Source organism: Schistocerca americana, chromosome 3 (genome assembly GCF_021461395.2).
Source record: "Schistocerca americana isolate TAMUIC-IGC-003095 chromosome 3, iqSchAmer2.1, whole genome shotgun sequence".
Taxonomy (NCBI): domain Eukaryota; kingdom Metazoa; phylum Arthropoda; class Insecta; order Orthoptera; family Acrididae; genus Schistocerca; species Schistocerca americana.
Window position 1 is genome coordinate 456597016 of NC_060121.1, and position 24810 is coordinate 456621825.

Consider the following 24810-nt stretch of genomic DNA (forward strand, 5'->3'; position numbering starts at 1 on the left):
TACCGTAAATGTAAATGTGATTCAAAAAGTACTTGAAGTGAAGTGAAGCGCAGCTGGACAGCAAGAAACTCTCTAGCGCGCAATCTCTGCAACGATAGGAGTTGTGAATCTTTGAGTACGGACTCTAACAAAAAAAGACAATTGATTAATTAAAAAAAAGAGGACTGTTAATCTGTATCTTGTGGAAACAGGACGTGTTGCTAGGCCGTCACTCAGAACGTATTGTTACATTTAATGAAATTTGATATTTTAGTAATAAAACCGAGTAAAGTATGTAACAGTTGCGAAACTTTTATGTATACAAATTTTCTGGAAGTGAAGAATAGAAATATCTTGTTTTTGGAAAAGGAGGTGAACCTCATTGTCGTCGCCGTCCATCAATCGACAGAATTGTAAATGTACAAAGTTCACTAAAATACAAGAAAATAAATGCATTCTCTATAGTTTTCATTCTATAAGTAACAACCTGTCATAATTTCTTAATTACAGTAATTGGATTATGTTCTCACGAAAAGCAGATTGCTGTTTGATCTTATTTACTTACAGCAGTAGTCCCTTAGGTATGAAAAGCTACAAAAACTTGGGCTCAATGCTATTCGCAATAAGGCCAAGTAACTAACAGAGTCGTATTTTAAATCTTAAAGAACAGTAACTTCCTCCAAAATATAATACGTCACCAACTGGTGCAGAAGCTGATCATTCAAGGAGGCAGCAACCAAAATTCAGGTACCAGTTACGACTTAAAGTAAAAATCTCAATCAAAAATCAGTTATTCTCTCTCTCTCTCTCTCCAAACACATATATATAAATATTCATATTATTAAGATGAAAGTCATTTTATAATTATCCAAGGTGACTTTGATGTCGACAAGATGTGGTTCATGCAAGGCGGAGCTCGACCCCATCGCAGCAGGAGAGTGTTTGATGTCCTGGCGGAGCACTTTGGGGACTGCAGTCTGGCTCTGGGGTACCCAGAGGCCATGGCATGTCCCTCGATTGACTGCCATATTGTCCGGATCTGAACACATGCGACTCCTTTCTTTGGAGCTATATTAAAGACAGATGTACAGTAATAAACCGAAAACCATTGCCATCTTTCAACAGTGACAGCATCAGCAAATTGGTCTCTCGTTGGGAGAAATGTGCTCTCCGCCAGGGTGACTATGTTGAAAAATAAGTATGTAGGCATGAAGAACAAAGATATAGATTCTTAATAACGTCTGTTTTATTTCGAGTTATCACGTTAAAAACTCAGAGACATTTCTTTTCGGCACTTATATGTAGTACTTATTGGCGTACATAATTATTTTTACTGGTGGTATGGGAATTGTAGATCCGTCTTGGTGCAAAACGTTTTTGTTATTTATTCCCCAAACTATTTCAGCGAAAAAAAACGCCATCATCAGTGTGTTCTTTAATTTTTTGTATGCAAACACGTACACATGGACGAGTTCGACGATAAAAAAAATTACTGGTGGTGCTGACACCCTTGCAAATATTGACGGACGATCATTATCCACGTGGAAAGTATGTGTTTCCATTTTGAAGTGCTTTCTTAAACTTTGCAGTGTTCATACACCAGTCTACCTACGTCTTTAAAAACTGTATGTCATGCATAAAGACCTATGTAATCAAGAAGGGTGAGTTTTTCACAAAATTTGACACAGAAACATGCTCCTTTTGTCATGGGCGTGGGTTTTCAGTAAAGGCCACAAATGTTTTCTTTCTACCTTGCGAAGTGGAGCAGTAGTTAAGAGACATCAATCACCTTTCGAACGACGAGGGTTGTAATATCTGCTTATTAATCCAGCCCGAGTGTTTTCCCTATTTCTGCGGAGTGCTTTGGCTCCTGCTGGGACTTCACCCTTGAACAGGCTGCTGAAAATCTGTCGCATATTTGTCAAGTTGAGGTAGTGCCCCTTACCCATGGGTTTCGATGGCTACGGATCGTTGAACAGTCCGTTCTTGTTACCTCCTGCTCTCCGAAATTCAGTCGTCTTAACGAAGCTACAAACGTAACTGCTTGCTTGATAAGCATGCATTACCAACCTTTTTGCGCAAACATGCTTACGCAGGTATCAGGACCACACAAGCTGCTTTAAGCTTGACCGAATTTCAGTTATGCAAGGTTGCGCAAGCGTATCAAGTCTGTATGCTTGAGCGTGTGTAATAGCATTACGTAGGTTTGTACAAGCATATGTCAGTTCTGAAATCCGGCAGGTGAAGATTTCGCACGGTCAAGTCGAGCGATCTGAAACGTATAAACTGCCAGTTGTTCGAAGATTTTATTCGCACTTATGAAAGTCAAACGTTCCGCCGCGTATGATAATCTCCTTCTTGGTAACTATAAAGCAATTTACCCTGCAACAGAGAAAGATATAGTAGAAAAAAATTAAATTCACCGAGATAAAAATTACCTTAGGGGAACGAACAAAATAGTTTTAGCGTCTCCTTTGATTACATATGGAAGTTTTCGCGAACTGTTGGCAACTTTGGCCCGTTTCAAATGTCAAATGACTTGCGAAAGCTTCCTTGCAAATTCCTTATTCTAAAGAATACTTCCAACCTACATTCCGAAATCCAAATCGAACGCAATAAATCTACACTTTTGCATATTCTATTAATGTTTAGGGTTTCGACAAAAATATAGAAACACCGCAGGAAATGCATGATTGAACCTACACTGAAGAGCCAAAGAACCTGGAACATCTGCCTAATATCGTGCAAGGCCCCCGCGAGCACGCAGAAGTGCCGCAACACGACGTGGCATGGACTCGACTAATGTCTGAAGAAGTAGTGCTGGAGGGAATTGACACCATGAATCTAGCAGGGCTGTCCATAAATCCGTAGGAGTACGAGAGGGTGAAGATCTCTTCTGAACAGCACGTTGCAAGGCATCCCAGATATGCTAAATAATGTTCATGTCTGGGGAGTTCGGTGGCTAGCGGCAGTGTTTAAACTCAGAAGAGTGGTCCTGGAGCCAATCTGTAGCAATTCTGGACATGTGGTGTGGCGCATTGTGCTGCTGGAATTGCCCATGTCCGTTGGAAAGCACAATGGACCTAAATGGGTGCAGGTGCTCAGACAGGATGCTTACGTACGTGTCACCTGTCAGAGTCGTTTCTAGACGCATCGAGGTCCCATATCACTCCAACTGCAAACGCCCCACACCATTATAGAGCCTCCACCAGCTTCAACAATCCCCTGCTGACTTGCAGCGTCCATGGATTCGTTAGGTTGTCTCCATATTCGTACACGTCCATCTTCTCGATACCATTTGAAACGAGACTCGTCCGATCAGGCAACATGTTTCCAGTCATCAACAGTCCAATGTCGATGTTGACGGGTCCAGGCGGGGCGTAAAGCTGTGTGTTGTGCAGTCGTCAAGGGTACACGAGTCGGCCTTCGGCTCAGAAAGCCCGTATCGACGATGTTTCGTTGAATGGTGCACTCGGAAACACTTGTTGATTGTCCAGCATTGAAATCTGCAGCATTTTACGGAATAGTTGCACTTCTGTCACATGGTACAATTCTCTTCAGTCTTTTTTGGTCCCGTTCTTTCAGGATCTTTTTTCCACCGCACCGGTGACGGAGATTTGATGTTTTACCGGATTCCTGATATTCACGGTACACTCCTGAAATGGTCGCACGAGAAAATCCCCATGCCATTGCTACCTCGGAGATGCTGAGTCCCATCGCTCGTGCGACGACTGTAACACCACGTTCAAACTCACTTAAATCTTGATAACCTGCCATTGTAGAGCAGTAACCGATCCAACAACTGCGCCAGACACTTGTGTTTTATAGGCGTCGCCGAGCAGAGCGCCGTTTTCTGCCTGTTTACAAATATCTGTATTAGAATACGCATGCCTGAAGCAGTTTCTTTGGCGCTTCATTGTAAATGCGTATACTATCTAAGCATGCGAATTGCGCTAATTGTATTTGACCACGAATGGCACCTGTACAGTGTGCTCAATACGTTTCGAGGGTGAGTTGTGGACAGAACGGTGTTCTGTGTAGTTGTGAGTGCGTTATGTCGTAGGCAAGTGAATTCGAATGTAAGCAGATAGTTGGTGCCAGTATGGTGGGTGCTTCAGCCAACAAGGTAGTGCAAATGATCGGTGTTTCAAGAGACAGCGTATCGAAGATTTATACGATAATTTTTTTGAAGTGGAAAACCATCATCCGCTAAGACAAAACGCGTACGAAAGTATGTGTTGAGTGATAGTGACAGACGGTCATAGAAGAGGAGTGTGTGGCAAATAGGAGGGCAACTGCAAAAGTCACTGCAGAATTGAATGTTGCACTCGAGAAAGCTGTCCGCTCCCGAAGAACACGAAGGTAGGACTATCAGCAGGTAGTTTCAGGGCGAATATGAATTCCAAATGCTCATAAAAGGAAAAATTAGTACTGAAGCCATAAAACCTGGACTAAATTAAAATTAAATTAAATTATTTATTTTATGGCCTCCATTGGACCACTCTAATCAAAAATACAAAGTTGTAAACAAGTTGTTACACAGGGATACAATTTCGCTCAACAATAACTTAATATATTTAGGTAATATAATTATTAGAGTCTATTCTTATATGAAAGGTGTTTTGCTCTTCTGTCTGCGCAATATTTCTTCATTCTTTCAGATATTTTCTTTCTTTCTTCATCTGAGACCACTCTTCCTGTACTCCTTTTATTGATTTTCATTTGTAGTTTGGTTTGCGGGTCTTGCAGTATTCTGGTTTTCCCTGTCTTGTTTTTTAGGTCATCTACTGTAATTTGGAGTTCTTTTATATCTTCCTTAATTTCTGTGATCCATTTAATGTCGCTCTTGCTATTCCACAATTTTTGTATTATTTTTTTACTAATTCTGTTTTCTGGAGTTCTCATCAGATGTCCAAAGAATGAGATGGGTTTCTTCCTGATCGTGCTCATGACTGGTTCTATTTTCTTAATTACTGGTTCATTTGATGCTATTCTCCAATGCCTATTTATTTTATACTGTTTATTTATACATGTCCTAATTATCCTTCTTTCTATTTTTAGTATTCTGTCAATTTCTGCTGTATTAGTTGTTTTGAAGATAGTTTCAGCTGCATACGTTATTTCTCGTTGTGTAACTGTTTTGTAGTGTTTTAATTTTGCATCTATAGAGAGGCTTTTTTTGTTTTATGTAGTTTTGGGAATGTAATTTGCGTAGTTCAATTTTTTTATTCTATTCTGCCATGATGGCTTCTCATTTAGATTGTATGTTATTATTTCGCCTAAATATTTAAATTTATCAACAATTTTGATTACCCGCTCTCCTATTGTAATTTTGTTTGCAAGTGGTGGATCAGTTAGCATAATCTCCGTTTTTTATAATGATATTCTAAGGCCTACTTTCTCTGCTATTTCATGTAGTGATTTCACTTGTTGCCTGGCTTCCTGAACGGTGTTGGCTAGGAGAGCAAGATCATCAGCGAATCCCAAGCAGTTTAAGCTAATATCATCTTTTGCACTTCCAATTCTGGAAGAATTCTGCACTATGAAGAAAAGGAAGAAAGTTTCGGATCTGTCTTGTTGCACATTGTTTCGAACATCTGGCCGAGTTGACGTCCAAAGAGTGAAAGATAGCGGGGGTCCGATGATGATTTGGGCAGCCATATCATAGTATTCCTCGGGTCTCTTGGTTACTTTTCAAGTTCGCATCACCGACAATCATGTGACCATTCTGACGGATCAGGTCCACCTCATAGTAAAAGGTTTGTTCTGCAGCTGTGATGTGTTCCAAGACGACAGGGCCCTTGTTCACACGGCTCACATCGTCCAAGACGTTACGTGAGTGCGAGGATGAATTGTCGCATCTCACAGGCCACCGCAGTCACAAGATCTCATTGTTACTGAGCCTTTGTGGTCTACTTTGGAGAGAAGGGTGTGTATCATCTTCTCTATCATCGTTACCTGAACTTGCCACTACTAAGCGGGAAAAATGACATAAGATTCCCTTTAAACCCACACAGGACCTGTATTTATCAATTCCGAGACAAATGGAAGCTGTTTTGAATGTCCATGTTTTTCCTGCACCGCATTAGGCATGGTATTGTGTTGTGTTTCGGTGTTTAGATTTTTCTGTCCATCTCCTGTAGAAAAAAGTATTGTGAGTATGGGTGTAGTTAAAATAAAGGGAGCCACTACCACCTGATGTGAATATCCCTGGATCTTTTCCATCAATTCAGCCAGTACAGTCGAAATGGTCGAACTGCTTTCCAGAATGATTTGGCATCTTACACTAGTGATGTGAGCGCACCGTCGATATATTTCGGGTGCATCCATGCTTGAGGCGTGTGAGGTTTTTGCATGCTTGTGTAAAGGCTTGATCACGCAGGATTGTCGAGCATACAGTTACGTATGTAGATTCTTTCACGTAGTATCGCAGAAAGGTGAGAAGGCAGTAATGTTTTTGAGAAAGACCTCTCACCACCGAGAAACCCTGTGACGAATAACAACATCGGAAGAGCTAAATAAAATTTGAGTATTCACAAACAAGCAAAATGCAGAAAGACCAGCATATAGTAGCAACTCACCCTCAATATAAACAGATGTAACATACTGCGAATACATAGATTACCGTGTGATTATACGACTGCAGAGCAATCACTGGAAGCAGTTACTTCCTTAATACGAGGGCTATTTGGAAAGTAAGGAACGATAGGTCACGAAACGGAAACCACAGTTACAATCAATACTGTATTATTCGCAACAGTTAGCTACAGCTTCCAGCTACTTATCTCCATAGTCGCCGGTCCGTCTTAGACGTTCGTCGCAGCGTTGTACCAACTTTCCAATGCCCTCGTTATACAAGGCAGCCGCCAGTGCTTTCCGCCAATTTTCTAGGCTGTCCTACAGTTCGTTGTCTGTGCCAGAATGTTGTCTTCACAGCCAGCGGTTCATGTGAGCAAAGATGAAACTCAAAGGGAGAAAATTACGGGTTTTATTGTTCAAATGTTCAAATGTGTGTGAAATCTTATGGGACTCATCTGCTAAGGTCATCAGTCCCTAAGCTTACACACTACTTAACCTAAATTATCCTAAGGACAAACACACACACCCATGGCCGAGTGAGGGCTAGAACCTTCGCTGGGACCAGCCGCACAGTCCATGACTGCAGCGCCTTAGACCGGGCTGTATTGTGGATAATGAAACATTTCCAATTGAAGATGATGCAGGAGCATCTTCATTGCCCCCTGCAGAATGCGGCTGAGAATTGCCTTAAAGAAGAAAACGCACGACAGTTATTTAATGTTGTCTGCATAGCTTCAGGCGAAATTTGTCACCGGGCCCTCGTACTTGGCGGGAGACACTATTGTCTTAGGTATCTTTGTGTGCTACCTGTGTGCTCAGAACTAAAAAAACACCACATAACGTGATCGACGGGCATACTAGAGACACTGCCCAACACACCTGCGCAAAACTTCAGCAGATTTTCACTGTGGTTTCCATTTCGCGACCTATCGTTCCTTACTTTCAGAACAACCGACGTATAGGTAGGAGTATACGTACGGAGCGATCTGAAGCGGAACGACACCTTAAAATTTATCTCGATTAAGGTAGATGCTAAACTGAGGTTAAATGGAAGAATCTTCAGGAAACGTAGTCGATCAGCAAAAGAAGTAGCCGATAAAACACTCGTTAGACCAACTCTTAAATATTGTTTGTCAGTCTTAATCCGAACAAGATCAGCACGTTTCGCTAAAGATTCTTTCAGTAAGCGCGAAAGCGTCAGCGAGATGCTTAGTCAACTCCAGTCGCAGACGCTGCCACAGAGGCGTTTCGCATCGCGGCAGTCAACCCTTAAAATCACAAGAGTATACGTTCCTAGAAGATTCAACCAGTGTATTGTTTGCTCCTACGTATATCTAGCGAAAAGGTCACGAAGACAAAATTCAAGAGATTCAATCCCACAAGATGGCTTACCAGCAATTATTCATCCCGCGAACCGTACGCGACTGGAACAAGGAAAGCGGGAAGTGACAATAGTACAAAAAGTACCCTCCCTGTAAGGTGGCTTGCGGAGCGTAACGTTAATATGCAAGTTGTAGTTTTATTATTCTTTATTTATTTACTTAACCTGATCTGATTAGGGCCATCGGACCCTGTATTATATTGGAACCGGATTTCACACATACGGAATCTACGATAGTGGTTTGAAAAGTTCTCGGAATCCTTTGGAGGGATCAGCGCTAGCGCAACGAGTTTGTTCACGTGACATTCACTGGATTGTTGCCTCTAAACACGTGCCACGTCGGAGCTCTTGGACGCGAGCTGTGGCGGTGACGTGGCTCTGCTTTTTTTCCCGAGTGGTGATTTGCGAAGATGGAAAAAATCGAGATTCGAGCGATGATTAAGTACTTCCTAAGAAAGGATATGAAAGCATGGGATATTCATGCTGATTTCCAGAACACACTGAGGGACTCGGCTCCTTCATAGTAAACTGTTTCCAAGTGGAGAAATTAATTTAAATTTGATCGGGAGAGCTTAGATGATGATCTGCGCAGTGGTCGGCAAAGATGTGTCACTACTCCAGAAATCATTGCAAAAGTGCACAAAATGGTCATGGAGGATCGCCGATTGAAAGAGCGTGAAATTGCTCACACTTGCCAGATGTCATCAGAAAGGATAGATCACACTTCAACTTAGGAATTAGAAATAAAAAATTATCTGTAAGATGGGTGCCGCAGCACATGTGCCGTCGCCATGGCAAAATTACACGAACTAAGGTATGAATTGTTGCCACACCCGCCTTAGTCGCCTGATACGGCTACTTCAGACTTCCATCTCTTCCCAAAACAGAAAATTTTTCTTGGTGGACGAAGATTCACTTCAAACGAAGAACTGATAGCCGGAATTGACAACCATTTTGCAAGTCTGGAGGAAATTCCTTTCGAGATGGGATCAAGGCTCTGGAACATCGTTGGACCAAGTGCGTTAATCCACAAGAAGACTACATTGAAAAATAAAAGATTTTCAGTGATGTAAGTACTTTTTTTCTATTCCGTTCCGAGAACTTCTCGAAACATCCTCGTATTACATCATAGTTACCCAAGAAAATTACAATTTTGAAATGACAGTTAGTGTTAAAATGATTTGAATGGATGAAGAGGTGGTGTGAGTGATCTATACTGACTATGAACTAATAACGTTAATACTGGAATTACTTGTACTACTGCGGCTTGAGTCGCTGATAGTGGTGATAAAAATAATAATAAAAATAGTTTGTGATTTTAATAACAGTAACGATAGTGGCAGATAAAAGACTAATTTGTAGGTCTACAAAATGGATGTTTTCTGACATAGTGAATTCTTTGAAAAGGGAATTTAAGGAGACTACATCGGCAGGAACTCTGGGAATTGAGGAAGACTGGATCGGAAACAGGAATGTACACGGCTAACGAGTGCGTTAAGGGACATGTTAATCTTATTCTTGCTTTAGTAGATATGTCAGTAACAGTCTTCTGAAGCTGTAGATAGTATTTAGTTCTCTTATATAGTTTGGGAGGTTGTTCCAGAATCAAGTCCCTGTTACTGAGAAGGGCTTTGTGAAGGCGGCTGAATGACGGAGTGGGACAAAAGGTGTTTTGTCCTGGTGGGAATGTGTGTTTCTGCCGTTTTATTGAGACAAGACCGTTAAGATCGAGGAGAGATATCAGAGCAGTGTTCATTGATAAGACCATAGAGACGACAGAGGTATGGAAATCTCTGCGCTTGTCTGTATGCAGGTAGGATACCTGTGTATATGATGATAACGTGTGACAAAAATCTCGAACAACACAGATATAACAAACCAAGGCGATCATAGCCCTTTTCATGCTCCGAGCTTTCCTGAAAAAGGCCTTGTATGATAGCCTTGCTGTATCCAATAATTGGACGCATAAGTGTTTGTACAAGTTCCTTTTCCAGGACAAGAGGTAAGAGCTTTTTATATTTTGGTATGGGATGGAGAGATGCTGATGCCTTCTTGCGCATCGCGGTTACGTGTTCAGTCAAATTTAGATTTTACTCCTAGACTCTTTATTGAAGGGGAGCAGTTCACATTTGTCCCATTTAGGGTTAAAGAAGGTACAGATTATCGATATTTCTGGCTAATAAGCTTAGAATACCCAATTAGTACCACTTGCGTTTTGGATGAGTTGAGCTTTAACCCCATATCCTGCGTCCATTTTGATACGGCAAACGCAGGTCAGTACTGAGATCCTCGATAGCTGTCTTCAGGTTTATAGGTTTTGCACTTAGATACAACTGGAGGTCGTCAGCGTATATGTGGTATTTGCGATAGGACAAGATGGACGACACACCATCTGCTTAATACCGAAGCCTAGGTATCGCCTTATTCTACCTGCCTTCATCATCATAACTTTATGGTGCCAAGGATGACGCATTGCTGCTGAGACGTCTGGTATGAGCGAAACTATTGCACTGAACTTGGCAAAAAAGTAAGGCTACTAAATTTGGGAAGTAAAATGTCACAGTCGAAGATGTGAATGCCTTTGCTGAAGTCTTCTAAGAAGCACATGACACTCAGATTTTATTGTAGCAGAAAGAGGCGCATGTCACTTTCAGTTTGTAAGTTAAAATGGTCGTTACCGGAAACGAACAGTGCCGTTTGTATAGGGTTTCATATTGTCGTTAATTTCATAATCGCTGTTGGAATTATCTTTAAATCGCCTTTTGCGGGAGCTAGCCCAATTGGAAAGGACCAATTAGTTGCCCAGGGAGCGCCGGCAGTGATCAAGGCACATGAAGATGCATTCGAAGGCGAAAAAAGTAACTGCTCACGTGGAGGTCTCTCGCTTACTCATGGCGACTGAGACCAAATGTTTCTAAAACCGAGATAAGTCTGTTCCACCTTTCTAATCGCCTTTCATCAGCAAAGATCAGTCCACAGTTCGGCCCTCTTGGCACAGACAGATACAACGAAAGCCCAAAATACCTGGGAGTCACTATGGACTGAACTTTAACATACAAAAAACACCTTTCCATCTTGACCAAGATGAAACAGACACGAGTGAACCTTGTGAGAAAGCTGGCAGGCAGTACATGGGGAACAGCCACATCAGTCCTCCGAGGAGTATCCCCTGCACTGGTATACTCTGCAGCAGAATACTGTGCACCAGTTTGGCTCCGAAGCGCCCACGTAGTGAAAGTAGACGTCCAACTGAACTCAGTTATGAGAGTAGTTAGTGGTACAGTCCGGTCTACACCTACTTGCTGGCTACCAGTGCTTTCAAACATCTGTCCACCAGACCTCCATCGAAAGGCTGCTCTTTACAGCCTCTGTCAGCAAGTTTCTGAAAATAACTCGATCCCTCTTCATGACGATTTGCTATCACTGCCCAGGAAACGCCTCAAATCTAGAAGACCAGCATATGAAATGGGAGTCCAAATGCTATCCACAGGATTCGACCAGGACACAGAGTGGAAACGCGAGTGGCAAGCTACAAGAACCCGAAACCACTAACTTGTAGACAATCCAACAGTTCCAGTTCCAGGCTTCCACCAAACAAGGGAGGTGTGGGTGCAGTTAAACAGGTATCGGACTGAATAGGGTAGGTGCAAATACAGCATGCACAAGTGGGGCTTGTCAAGTGACAGTGTGTGTTACTGTGGTGACACCCAAAGAATGAGCCACATTGTGAATGAATGTCCAATCAGACGCTTCCCTGGTGGCATTGACAAGCTTCATCAAGCATCCCACGAGGCACTCCGCTGGATCGAGTGTACTCTGAGCCGTTTTAAAACTTGTGAACTGTATGTAATTTCACATGTTCATTTATATATACAGGGTGTTACAAAAAGGTACGGCCAAACTTTCAGGAAACATTCCTCACACACAAATAAAGAAAAGATGTTATGTGGACATGTGTCCGGAAACGCTTAATTTCCATGTTAGAGCTCATTTTAGTTTCGTCAGTATGTACTGCACTTCCTCGATTCACCGCCAGTTGGCCCAATTGAAGGAAGATAATGTTGACTTCGGTGCTTGTGTTGACATGCGACTCTTTGCTCTACATGTGCTAGCATCAAGCACATCAGTGCGTAGCATCAACAGGTTAGTGTTCATCACGAACGTGGTTTTCCAGTCAGTGCAATGTTTACAAATGCGGGGTTGGCAGATGCCCATTTGATGTATGGATTAGCACGGGGCAATAGCCGTGGCGCGGTACGTTTGTATCGAGACAGATTTCCAGAACGAAGGTGTTCCGACAGGAAGACGTTCGAAGCAATTGATCGGCGTCTTAGGGAGCACGGAACATTCCAGCCTATGACTCGCGACTGCGGAAGACCTAGAACGACGAGGACACCTGCAATGGACGAGGCAATTCTTCGTGCAGTTGACGATAACCTTAATGTCAGCGTCAGAGAAGTTACTGCTGTACAAGGTAACGTTGACCACGTAACTGTATGGAGAGTGCTACGGGTGAACCAGTTGTTTCCGTACCATATACAGCGTGTGTAGGCACTATCAGCAGCTGATTGACCTCCACGGATACATTTCCGCGAATGGTTCATCCAACAATGTGTCAGTCCTCATTTCAGTGCAAATGTTCTCTTTACGGATGAGGCTTCATTCCAACGTGATCAAATTGTAAATTTTCACAATCAGCATGTGTGGGCTGACGAGAATCCGCACGCAATTGTGCAATCACGTCATCAACACAGATTTTCTGTGAACGTTTGGGCAGGCATTGTTGGTGATGTCTTGATTGGGCCCCATGTTCCTTCACCTTTTCTCAATGGAGCACGGTATCATGATTTCATACGGGATACTCTACCTGTGCTGCTAGAACATGTGCCTTTACAAGTACGACACAACATGTGATTTGATGCACGATGGAGCTCCTGCACATTTCAGTCGAAGTGTTCGTACGCTTCTCTACAGCAGATTCGGTGACCGATGGACTGGTAGAGGCGGACCAATTCCATGGCCTCCACGCTCTCCTGACCTCAACCCTCTTGACTTTCATTTATGGAGGCATTTGAGAGCTCTTGTCTACGCAACCCCGTTACCAAATGTAGAGACTCTTCGTGCTCGTATTGTGGACGGCTGTGATACAAAACGACATTCTCCAGGGCTGCATCAGCGCATCAGGGATTCCATGCGACGGAGGGTGGATGCATGTATCCTCGCTAACGGAGGACATTTTGAACATTTCCTGTGACAAAGTGTTTGAAGTAACGCTGGTACGTTCTGTTGCTGTGTGTTTCCTCTCCATGATTAATGTGATTTGAAGAGAAGTAATAAAATGAGCTCTAACATGGAAAGTAATCGTTTCCGGACACATGTCCACATAACATATTTTCTTTCTTTGTGTGTGATGAATGTTTCCTGAAAGTTTGGGCGTACCTTTTTGTAACACCCTGTATATTTCTTTGTTTTGCTAAATGTGTATTACGGTAATTGATGTATACGATGATAATAATAATAATAATGACAGGAATCGAACGCGGGACTTCCAAACGCAAAGATACGTGGCCAACACGTGCGCTCCAGGGAAACACTGGAGCCGTAACATCGACGTGAGATGCTTCCTTGCCTCGAGATGCATCACGTTAGCTGCGAGGTGGAGGCATTTGGACGGCCGGTGGAAACCGCAGGTTCGGCCGACTGCTGAATTGAAAAGAGGTTACTGTAGCCTGGGATGGAGAGGGCATGAAAGCGGATAGAAAGAGAAAGGGGGCGAGTTGTAAGAGGCCGTGTCGGCGGCCGCCTCGCCCCGCTTCGGACTGAATCCGCTGGCCGGCGGCCGCTCACTCGCAGCCCCGTATCGAGGGGCTTTTAAAACATTTAGTGGCCTTCTGGGAAATCACAGGACGACCAGCAGCCAGCCTCGAGACAAAAAAGCGCGCGCCGGGCGGAGAGGGTAGCGGGCCAGGGGTACGCAGGGGGGCGGCGGAGGGGGAGGTGGAGGCGACGGCGGTAGGGGGAAGGAACCGGCGCTGACGCCCGCCGACGCCGCTCGGACGCCGGAAACAAGGTTTGCAGTGGCGGCGCGCGGCAATAAACCCGATTAATGGGTTTACCTTGGAGAAATTACCGTCCGGGGCGACGGACGGCTGCCTCCTCGAGACGCCCGCCGGGGGCCGAGTCAGCGGCATAAAAAGGGCCGCGGGGAGCGAAGGGCGGGGGCGAGGGGCGCGGTTCCAATCCGGGCGGCGCCGCTTTACGAGCCAGCCAATCCACCTGCCGGCTCTGGCCGGAACTCGCCTCGCCGCCGTGGCAGACGTCGCACGCCGACTGCCCTTCTCTACTGTCTAGCTCTCTCCCTCTCTCCGCTGTTAAAGAAAGTAGTCCTAAAACTTCTCTGACTTTATGCAGAGTAGTTTGGGAGACGGGGGCGTCAATAGCATTAGAGAAAAGTCGTCTGTCTGAGACATACCGGATGAGTCGAAAACCTACCAACTAACTGATATCTGGAATCAGGCAGTTTATTTCTTCTAGCCTCTAGGCCCCACTCATACACATAGGCCTCATCCAAAGACTTCCACATCGATCTTTGTTGAAAGGTCAGGATGCAGCTTTTTCATGCATGTCGCACTTAGTCTTACCATCTAGCACGAGCACGTCTGACACTTCCCTTTGACTCCCTGAGACGCCACTGCAATCGAGTTGTTCTTTGTCACTTTTCTACATCTACATATATACTCCGCAAGCCACAGTATAGTGCGTGGTAGAGGGTGTCTTGTACCACTGCTAGTCCATCCGCAAACAGAGAGAGGAAGAAACGACTGTCTATATGACGCCGTACGAGCCATAATCTCTCCAATCTTATCCTCATGGTCCTTACGCGAAATGGACGTTGGCAGCAGTAGAATAGTTCTGCAGTTAGCCCCAAATGCAGGTTCTCTAAATTTTCTCAACATTGCTCCTCGAAAAGAATGTCATTGTCCCTCCAGTGATTCCCATTTGAGTGCCCGAAGTATCTCCGTAATACTTGCTCTTTGTTGGAACCTACCGGTAACGAAACTAGCAGACCGCCTCTGAATTCCTTCGGTGTCTTCCTTTAATCCGATATGGCGCGGATCCCAAACACTCTAACAGTACTCAACAATAGGTCGCACTGATGTACTATATGCGGTCTTCTTTACAGATGAACCACACTTCTCTAAAATTCTCCCAATAAACTGAAGTCGACCATTTGCTTTCCTTACTACAACCTTAAATGCTCATTACATTTCATATTATTTTCCAACATTGTGCCTAGGTATTTAATCGACGTGACCGTGTCAAGCACTGCACTACTAATACTGTACTTGAACATTATTGGTCTATTTTTGCTACTCATCTGCATTAACTTATAGTTTTCTACATTTAGAGCTAGCTGCCATTCACTGCACCAACTAGAAATTTTGTCTAAGTCATTCTGTATCGTCCTACAGCCGCTCAACGACGACACTTTTCCACACACCACAGCTTCATTAGCGAACAGACGCAGACTGCTGCCTACCCTGTCCGTCAGATGGTTTATGTATATAGTAAATAACAATGGTCTCAGTGCACTTCTCTGGGACTCTCCTGACATAGCTTGGTCTCTGATGAACTCCTGGCCAAAGCCACTTCAGTATTGCTATCCGCTCGACAGTGTCATAGACCCTTCTCCTTATCTCTTCGTCCTTGGTCCTGTCTCTCAGATTCACTGCAAGAAAGGTTTTCTCCATCGCCCTGTGATAGACCAGGAGGTGTTTTACGCTGTTCGTTGTCAGTGTCACTGTTTCGGGTCCCTGTGTTGTAACCTGCAGGATGTATGTGTCATAAATCTTGCTCTTTAAAGTTACAAGGATAGTGGGCTTGCAAAGCTTGTCACCAGGCTTCCCGAATGCCATGCAGGTGAGGGCCTTTCTCCAGGTTATCCTGAGACGCTCTGTAATCGAATCCAGACGGTGCTTTGCTTCCCTCGCGCAATGTATCGCGTGCCGCTAGGTGGTGGCCAATAAGCGCCCATAGTATGGTGGACGAGGTACAGACCGACTGGAATGAGTACAGTTTTGGACGGGGAAACGAGTGTCCTGTTCTCGATCAATCGTTGGCTTATTATCGAGTAGTAGGTGGTTTGGCGCGGAAGTGTAGCAATCGAGATCGACCAATCTGTGTGGATTCATATGTAACGACAGCTGTGTTGGCATGTGTCGTCTGGAAGCAAAATAGCGGCAGTGTACTCTTCTCAGCGTGAAGTGTTATTTATCCGTCTCGCTTGTATTGGGATACGACGTCCCGTATGAAGTAAGCCCCGTGTTGCATCCAGCTCAACCAGCCATTGTAACCGCTAAGGCGGTGTCATCGCCTGGCTCGCTAAATGTGGTGCACTGTAGATGCTAAGGAGATTTAGTTGGACTGTTACGGCTAATGTTTGATTTCTTAAAAGCAAATTAATAGTTGAGTGGTTTTTGTGGCACCACTTAGTAGATGCCATGTGATATAATTTAAAACTTTGTGTTATAGAAATGAAAGTTTCTTGTTGTGCACAAGATATTCTTTAATCAGCGACTGCCAAAATTAGTTGATTTATTTGTTCATTCTAGTTCCCGAGCTCGGGGCAGGCTTCAATCCTTGATTGTATGGGAGCTTTAAAATAATTATGTTTTAGTTGATGTACATGTATGTTCGTTTCGTGTTTTAGAAGTCACCTCCAAATGGTTCAAATGGCTCTGAGCACTATGGGACTTAACTGCTGAGGTCATCAGTCCCCTAGAACTTAGAACTACTTAAACCTAACTAACCTAAGGACATCACACACATCCATGCCCGAGGCAGGATTCGAACCTGCGACCGTAGCGGTCGCGCGGCTCCAAACTGTAGCGCCTAGAACCGCTCAGCCACTCCGGCCGGCCAGAAGTCACCTCCATCAGACTGTAATCACATTGTTCATGTTATTACAGGCGGCCGCTGACGGTAAAATATGGCGTCTACGGCCGTTTAGTGGCCAACTCTGGTAATACACGGTTGAAAAATCTTGTAATTAATGCTGTTTATAGTAACAGCTATTTAGGTAATGTAATGCCTTCATATTATAGTATTGTGAATTTAAAATTTTATTGCTACTGGGCTATATTTCTAGCACTCTCAAGTTTGAGCATATCTTGTTCTTCCTCTTGTGTTTATGATTACACTTATTCTGCGTTTTAGTTGTTTTAAGTCTAATGTTAAATTGATGGAGGTACATCAAGGGAGTGTTAACTTTTTATTGATTAGCGGAGGGTCTGTTCAGTCTCTGCTGTCTAGTTAACTTTCCACGATGAATCTTATAAATAGATGCATTTACTCTTTAATATTAGGTCGTGCTTGAAAGCAATGGCTCTGAATTTGTTATTGTTTGCAATAGTGGTGGCAGTATTAAATGTCACGCATGTTACTAGGTCTTCATTCCCGCTTCGTTGATGCAAGCCGCAGCCCGCTGCCACTAAGCCTTCGAAATTGTAGAGTGTAACGTGGCGGTGTCTAACGTAACTACGCCGGTGCGTGACAGAACTTCAGAAAGTTGAAAGCACGAATTCGAAGAGTTCGTCGACACGTGAAGCACTTTCTCCTTCAGCATGTCAGTGCCAAACCACACACGAGTGCTGCGACATCTGGAAAAGTTCGATGCGTTGGGTTCACTGTCATCTATCATCCTCCATATATTCCTGACTTGCCCGATCTGATTTTTATCTAGTTCCAAAACTTTAACGAAAACTTCCAGTACTTCACTTTGAAACAGATGGAACGGTGCAAGCAGAGATTATGTTCTGGCTTCATCAACAATTTCAAACATTCCACGGTGACGGTGTTTACAAATTTGTCTCTCGTTGGGAGAAATGTATTCGTCGGCGGGATAGCTGTTGCGAAATAAATAGATAGACGTGAAGAATAAAGATGTAAAATGTCTATATAGTTTGTTTTATTTAAAGAGTTTTAAGAGTATTCACACAGAAAATTCGGAGGCATTACTTTTCAGCACGCCCTCGAATTTTGACTCGTTCCAGAACAATCTTTTCGCTCTGCTACGGTAACTGCCGTCGAAGGATATCAAAGCAACGCGATAGTTGAAAAGTTAGTGAGGCAGCCTTGTAGCCTATCCCGCAAGATATTCAATCTGTACGCTGAGAAAGCTGTTAAGGAAGCCAAGTAAATGTTAAGAAAGGAAATTAAAAATGGTCGAAGAGAAATAAAAACTTTTGAGGCTTACCGAAGGTGCTGTAATTGTGTCAGAGACAGCAAAGGAGTTGGAAGGCCATTCGAACTTAATGGGTAATGTTTTGAAATGATGTATTAGTAACAGAATGCAGTTCAATTAAATCAGACGATGTTGAGATAATGAGGTTAGGAAGGAAAGAAACGAAAGTAGTTGACGAGTTTTGTTACTTGGACAGCAAAATACGAGTATTTGACAACAGTTGAAAAAGAACTACATGACAAGTATATTGACAATTGCTAGAGAAGCTTTCCTAAAAAAAGGATGTATTTGTTTATATAAATTTAAATGTTACGTAAACTTTTCTGACCGTACTCGCGTGAAGTGTAACGATCTAGGGAAGTCAAAGGTGGGCGATAAACAGTTTAGAGAAGAAGAAAACAGTAGCTTCTGAAATGCTGTGAGGCCGCGATACAACGTGGTGGGAGAGGGAGGGAGGTGATTGCGGCATGGGCGTCTTGATTACCATCCTCCTAAAAGTGTTTCAGTAGAAACTATTTTATTTTTTATTTTCTCCGTCCAGTATTGACTAGCACTCCCCCTATAACTTCTGTAGAGTATCAGTTTGAAAAGTGTCCCGATGTACGTGTGAAGATGGACTACAGTACTGTCTACCGCCACCAGAAGGTGTTTATGCTTCATAAATATGGCGCATTGCAGCAGAACTTGTTCCGGCTAGCGAGTGCACTGGTGGACATCGATGAGACAACGTGGGAACAGACAAGCTTACGTAACGGTGAACATTCGGGTTTCTCTGAAGGGAAGGAGTGACTACCTCAAGCAACTACAAGAGGTTACTAGTCATGTGTGGGGAAACAGCGCCAAGATGCAGATAAGTGTTCCGTTGGGTATTATACAGCAGAGATGGTAGGACTGTGCAGAAAAAAGCAAATGCACTGTGCCTCCAGCAGCTGCATGCAAACCGAACAATGCCCAGTGTGTCAATGACTCGATAATGGGGCACGGAAGAATCACTTTTGATGAACTAGAGAAGGCGTCAGGGGTATAAAGGATAATACACCACACCATCATCCATGAGGATCGATGATGAAGAAGGTGTGTATACAATGCCTTCCCCATTCCCTCATACTGCACAGAAACAGAAGTGCGTGGAGAAATATGCGAACAGTTTGTGCAGCAGTACAGTGGAGATCCAGCAGAATTCTTTGAGTGTCTGAACACCGCCGACTAGTCTTGGATTTTCCACAAAACTCCAGAAAAAAACTTATAACGCCAGTCAATGGAGCGGAAGCATACTGGGAGCCCTCGTCCCAGAAAATTGCGGCCGAGAATATTTACAAATGGCGATTGTGTTCTGGGGTGACGAAGGGATGCTGCTACTGGACTGGCTCCCTCCCAATGTGACACTCAACAGTGATCGATACTGCAGTTCACTACTCCAACTCCGTCGCTGCATTCAACAAAGGTGCTACGGAAAACAGGGCAACACGTTTCTACTCGAACACGATAATGCACGGCCACATGTCAGCCGCCAAAACATTGCCACGGTGTGTGAACTATGGTTTACTGTACTGTTACATCCTCTAAATTCACCGGGTCGGGCTCCTAGCGACTATGCCCAACTCGACGCAGTGAAAAAGATTCTGTGGGGTAAGTAGTTCACCACCAGTGACGAACCTTATGCATTTGTCCACCAGTGACGCCGAGATACACGCGAAGAATTGTTTGCTACGCAAATACAGAAGCTGCCAGAACGAAGCCAAAAGTGCACAGACATTGGCGACGAATACCTGTAAATAATCTGCATTCGTTTGTTCAGTAAACGATTCCTGTGTTTGCTACGCAAATACAGAAGCTGCCAGAACGAAGCCAAAAGTGCACAGACATTGGCGACGAATACCTGTAAATAATCTGCATTCGCTTGTTCAGTAAACGATTTCTGAAAAAAAAATGTAGTGCCAGCCTCTCCTTATTGCCCAAGTACACATAACAAATTCCACATTTAACAGCTTACTTTCGGAGAAAAAAGTAAATGAAAACCACGAGTCTAGAGAATGGCAAGGAATTCTACAAGTATAAATGACAAGGTGAACTTAACAAAATACACTTTTCAGTTGCTTGGGTGAGGGCCTGCCCACGTGGAGGGGACTACGAGCTCACCAGTGACAGTCCACTCAGGTAAAGAAGCACATTCACAAGCTGACTACTTGGTGTCAACAGCAAATCCGACACTATTCCTGAGTTCACAGGTAGAACCAGGAAAACAACAGTAAGCTCAGTAAGAGAAGACATAAAGCGAAAGACACTGTTGTTAACACCTGAACCATCTTCCTGACACAAGGCGGACATGACTGAAAGAAATAGCATCCCACTCATTCACACACTCGTACAGCCTTAGTTTACAGATTTTTGTTCACAATCGTCGTGCTTAGTGTCTGGACATGAAAGTTACGCACGGACAGTTACTAATAGCTAATGGAACAGTCTGTAACGTACAATTAGTATTGCAACTGTGAGAATGCGTAGCTGAATTACTTTCAAGACACGAAGATGGTCTGATCTTGGACCGAAATCGATAGTCATTACAACAGTGTATTTTACAATGCAGGGTGTAATTTTTCTGAAAGCTGTTCAACACCGCCTACACAAAATATTCCCAATGTACTGCACACAGACGCCAACAAATTATTGTTATTATGCTAGCTGTAAACGGCCCCGTGTTGCTGTGGATGAGTCTAGCAAACACGGCATGTTTCACAATTGCTAAATATGTGCAGAAATTCGGTATATGTCGTAATATCCCACTCCCCCTTCTCCCTGTCCATCTCCTCCTCCCCCTGTCTCTGTCCACCCCCCTCCTCCATCCTCGCTTCGTCCATCTCCTCTCCACTCCTCACCTCTCCACACAGCCCCTCTCTCTCTCCTGAATGCAACTTTCTGTCGAAATTTCAAGTCAATCAATGAAAAACTTCCGAAAATTTAAGATTTTGAACAAACAGACACTTTTTATTTATATAGAAATTTTATAGAAATTAAACAATTTGTTATTATTATATTAAGGCACATAATATGTTTTATTGTTATTGAAATTAAAACTCATAGTCATTGTTGGCTGATTAAAACCGGGAGTGACGGCAATTTGTTGAATTTTGGGTGACGAGACAGAGACAGCGCTCCCCACTCCAGCCCCTGGACTGAACCCTAGATCTGTGCCAGATATGATGCTACAGAAGAATGCTGAAAATGCAGATGTTCAGCAATCTGAGGACACTAAAATGCTCTTGGTAGAGATCCAAGCAGAGTTCGAAATTTCGAGTTTCTTGAGAAAGTAGACGTAGAAAGGAAAATTAGATTTAATGAGTCACGACGACGATGTTATTTCGGACGGAGTGTCGGAGTGACGGAGTACAAGCTCAAACTGATAAAGAAGTGAGGAAAAGTCAGTTCCGTCTTTTCCGAGGAAACGTTTCAGCTGAACAAATAGACGAGGAAAATTGCGCGACCGAATCATCAAAAAAGTTTTTCTTTAATTGAAAATGACCACGAAAACCTGCAGACTAATTTAAGGAGTGTGCTCTACCGACATTTCATCACCGAGAACACTATGACGTAGCACGTCTAGCAGGAATTAATGAAGTATTATTTGACATGTTTCACGGCAAAGAGGAGGAGAAGATATGTATTTGAAACAAGATGGCGCCCTGCCACATTGGAGAAGAAATTTTTCCTGGTAGATGGATACGTCGAGCATCGGTTGTGAGTTGTGTCACATGCACAGGCAATCCCACTTGCCAGAGCTCGTGGTGTGAGCGCTCCTAGTGTCGAACTACGTCGCGAACACTTTCATAACGTTACGAGAATCTAGAAGTGGAATACAATAGTTACTGAAAACCTACCTGATGAGACAGGACCACAATCTGGACATCTGCTGAATGATTTCAAAGACTTACGTCGTTCGTGTCAGTTTCTACGATGGTGAAAACACAGGCGTTACACGTCTTAGTGCCTTGCACTCATGTAATTTTCCAATGCTGAGAACATCTTTTTCCGAGTAGAGATAATATCGAAAGGTCTTTCCTGAAAATAGCTGCAGCTTCATAACTTACGTTGTTCCACGACACAAATGCTTCCTTAAAAAATTATTTCAGTGTGCCCGTAATACTCTCTTTGCGCTGTTGACCAGTAAGGTAGAAAATGCTGCGTAGTAACACTTACCTATGGTTGCACTGCTGGCAGGCGAAGCACTCGAGGTGGTAGACGTTGTTTCGCGCACGCATCACCATCTCGAAGGCAGGGATCACCTTGGAGCACGCCGCGCAATAGCCAGTGCTGCCGAAAAGCCTGCAGACACCAGCGATTTATAGTTTTCAAAGTGAAATAATTAAGCTGTAAACATATTGCGACTCAATATACACTGAGATGACAAAAGTCACGGGATAGAGATATGCACGTATACAAATGGCAGCAGGATCGTGTACACAAGGTACACAAGGTACACAAAGGGCAGTGCATTGGCGGCGCTGTCATTTGTACTCAGGTGATTCATGTGAAAAGGTTTGCGACGGGATTAATGGTCGCACCATGGGGATTAACAGAATTTCTACATCTACATCTACATTTATGCTCCGCAAGCCACCCAACGGTGTGTGACGGAGGGCACTTTACGTGCCACTGTCGTTACCTCCCTTTCCTGTTCCAGTCGCGTATTGTTCGCGGGAAGAACGACTGCCGGAAAGCCTCCGTGCGCACTCGAATCTCTCTAATTATACATTCGTGATCTCCTCCGGAGGTATAAGTAGGGGGAAGCAATATATTCGATACCTCATCCAGAAACGCACCCTCTCGAAACCTGGACAGCAAGCTACACCGCGATGCAGAGCGCCTCTTTTGCAGAATCTGCCACTTGCGTTTGTTAAACATCTCCGTAACGCTATCACGGTTACCAAATAACCCTGTGACGAAACACGCCGCTCTTCTTTGGATCTTCTCTATCTCCTCTGTCAACCCAAACTGGTACGGATCCCACACTGATGAGCAATAATCAAGTATAGGTCGAACGAGTGTTTTGTAAGCCACCTCCTTTGTTGATGGACTACATTTTCTAAGGACTCTCCCAATGAATCTTAACCTGGCAACCGCCTTACCAACAATTGGTTCAAATGGGTCTGAGCACTATGGGACTCAACTGCTGAGGTCATTAGTCCCCTAGAACTTAGAACTAGTTAAACCTAACTAACCTAAGGACATCACAAACATCCATGCCCGAGGCAGGATTCGAACCTGCGACCGTAGCGGTCTTGCGGTTCCAGACTGCAGCGCCTTTAACCGCACGGCCACTTCGGCCGGCACGTACCAACAATTAATTTTATATGATCATTCCTCTTCAAATCGTTCCGTACGCATACTCCCAGATATTTTACAGAAGTAACTGCTACCAGTGTTTGTTCCACTATTATATAATCATACAACAAAGAATCCATCTTTTATGTATTCGCAGTACATTATATTTGTCTATGTTAAGTGTCAGTTGCCACTCCCTGCACCAAGTCCACATCCGCTGCAGATCTTCCTGCAATTCGCTGCAATTTTCTAATGTTGCAACTTCTCTGTATGCTACAGCATCATCCGCGAAAAGCCGCATGGAACTTCCGACACTGTCTACTAGGTCATTTTATATATTGTGAAAAGCAATGGTCCCATAACACTCTCCTGTGGCACGCCAGAGGTTACTTTAACGTCTGTAGACGTCTCTCCATTGAGAACAACATGGTGTGTTCTGTTTGCTAAAAACTCTTCAATCGAGCCACACAGCTGGTCCGATATTCCGTAGGCTCTTACTTTGTTTATCAGGCGACAGTGCGGAACTGTATCGAACGCCTTCCGGAAGTCAAGGAAGGTATTTGGAGACAGACTGAGAGGACATTCCATTTCTGAAATCTTTAAGGAATACAATATTCTGAGCCCCACAGTGTCAAGATTGACCCGAGAATACCAAATTTCAGGCATTACCTCTCACCACGGGCAATTCAGTGGCCAACGGCCTTCATTTAACTACCGAGAGCACCAGCGTTTGTGTAGATTTGTCAGTGCTAACAGACGAGCACCATTGCATGATATAACCACAGAAATTAGTGTGGGACGTAGGCCGAACGTATCCGTTAAGACAGTGCGGCGCAATTTGGAGTTAGTGGGATATGGCAGCAGACGATCGATGAGATTGCCTTTGCTAACAGCAGGAAATCGCCTGCAGCGCCTCTCCTGGGTTCGTGACGATGTCAGTGAACAGTAGACGACTGGAAAACCGTAGCCTGATCAAGTGATATGGTTCAAATGGCTCTGAGCACTAGGGGACTTAACTTCTGAGGTCATCAGTCCCCTAGAACTCAGAACTACTTAAACCTAACTAACCTAAGGACATCACACACATCCATGCCCGAGGCAGGATTCGAACCTGCGACCGTAGCGGTCGCGCGGTTCCAGACTGTAGCACCTAGAGCCGCTCGGCCACTCTGGCCGGCCTGATCAGGTGAGTCGCGAATTAGATTCGTAAGAGCTTATGGTAGGATTCGAGTACGGCGCAGACCCCAAGATGGCAAAGGCCCAAGTTGTCAACGAGGCACTATGCAATTGATGTTCGTACGGTAATGGT

The 24810-nt window shown here is 44.0% G+C and overlaps 1 protein-coding gene across 1 annotated transcript in view; it reads right to left on the reverse strand.

Moving 5' to 3' along the window:
- Positions 1-24810, reverse strand: part of LOC124605790 (LIM domain only protein 3-like) — a 341408-nt gene that overhangs the window by 51655 nt on the left and 264943 nt on the right. The window contains exon 4 of the mRNA XM_047137682.1: positions 22377-22502. Within this exon, the coding sequence (XP_046993638.1) occupies positions 22377-22502 (126 nt within the window). The remainder of the gene's footprint in view (positions 1-22376; positions 22503-24810) is intronic.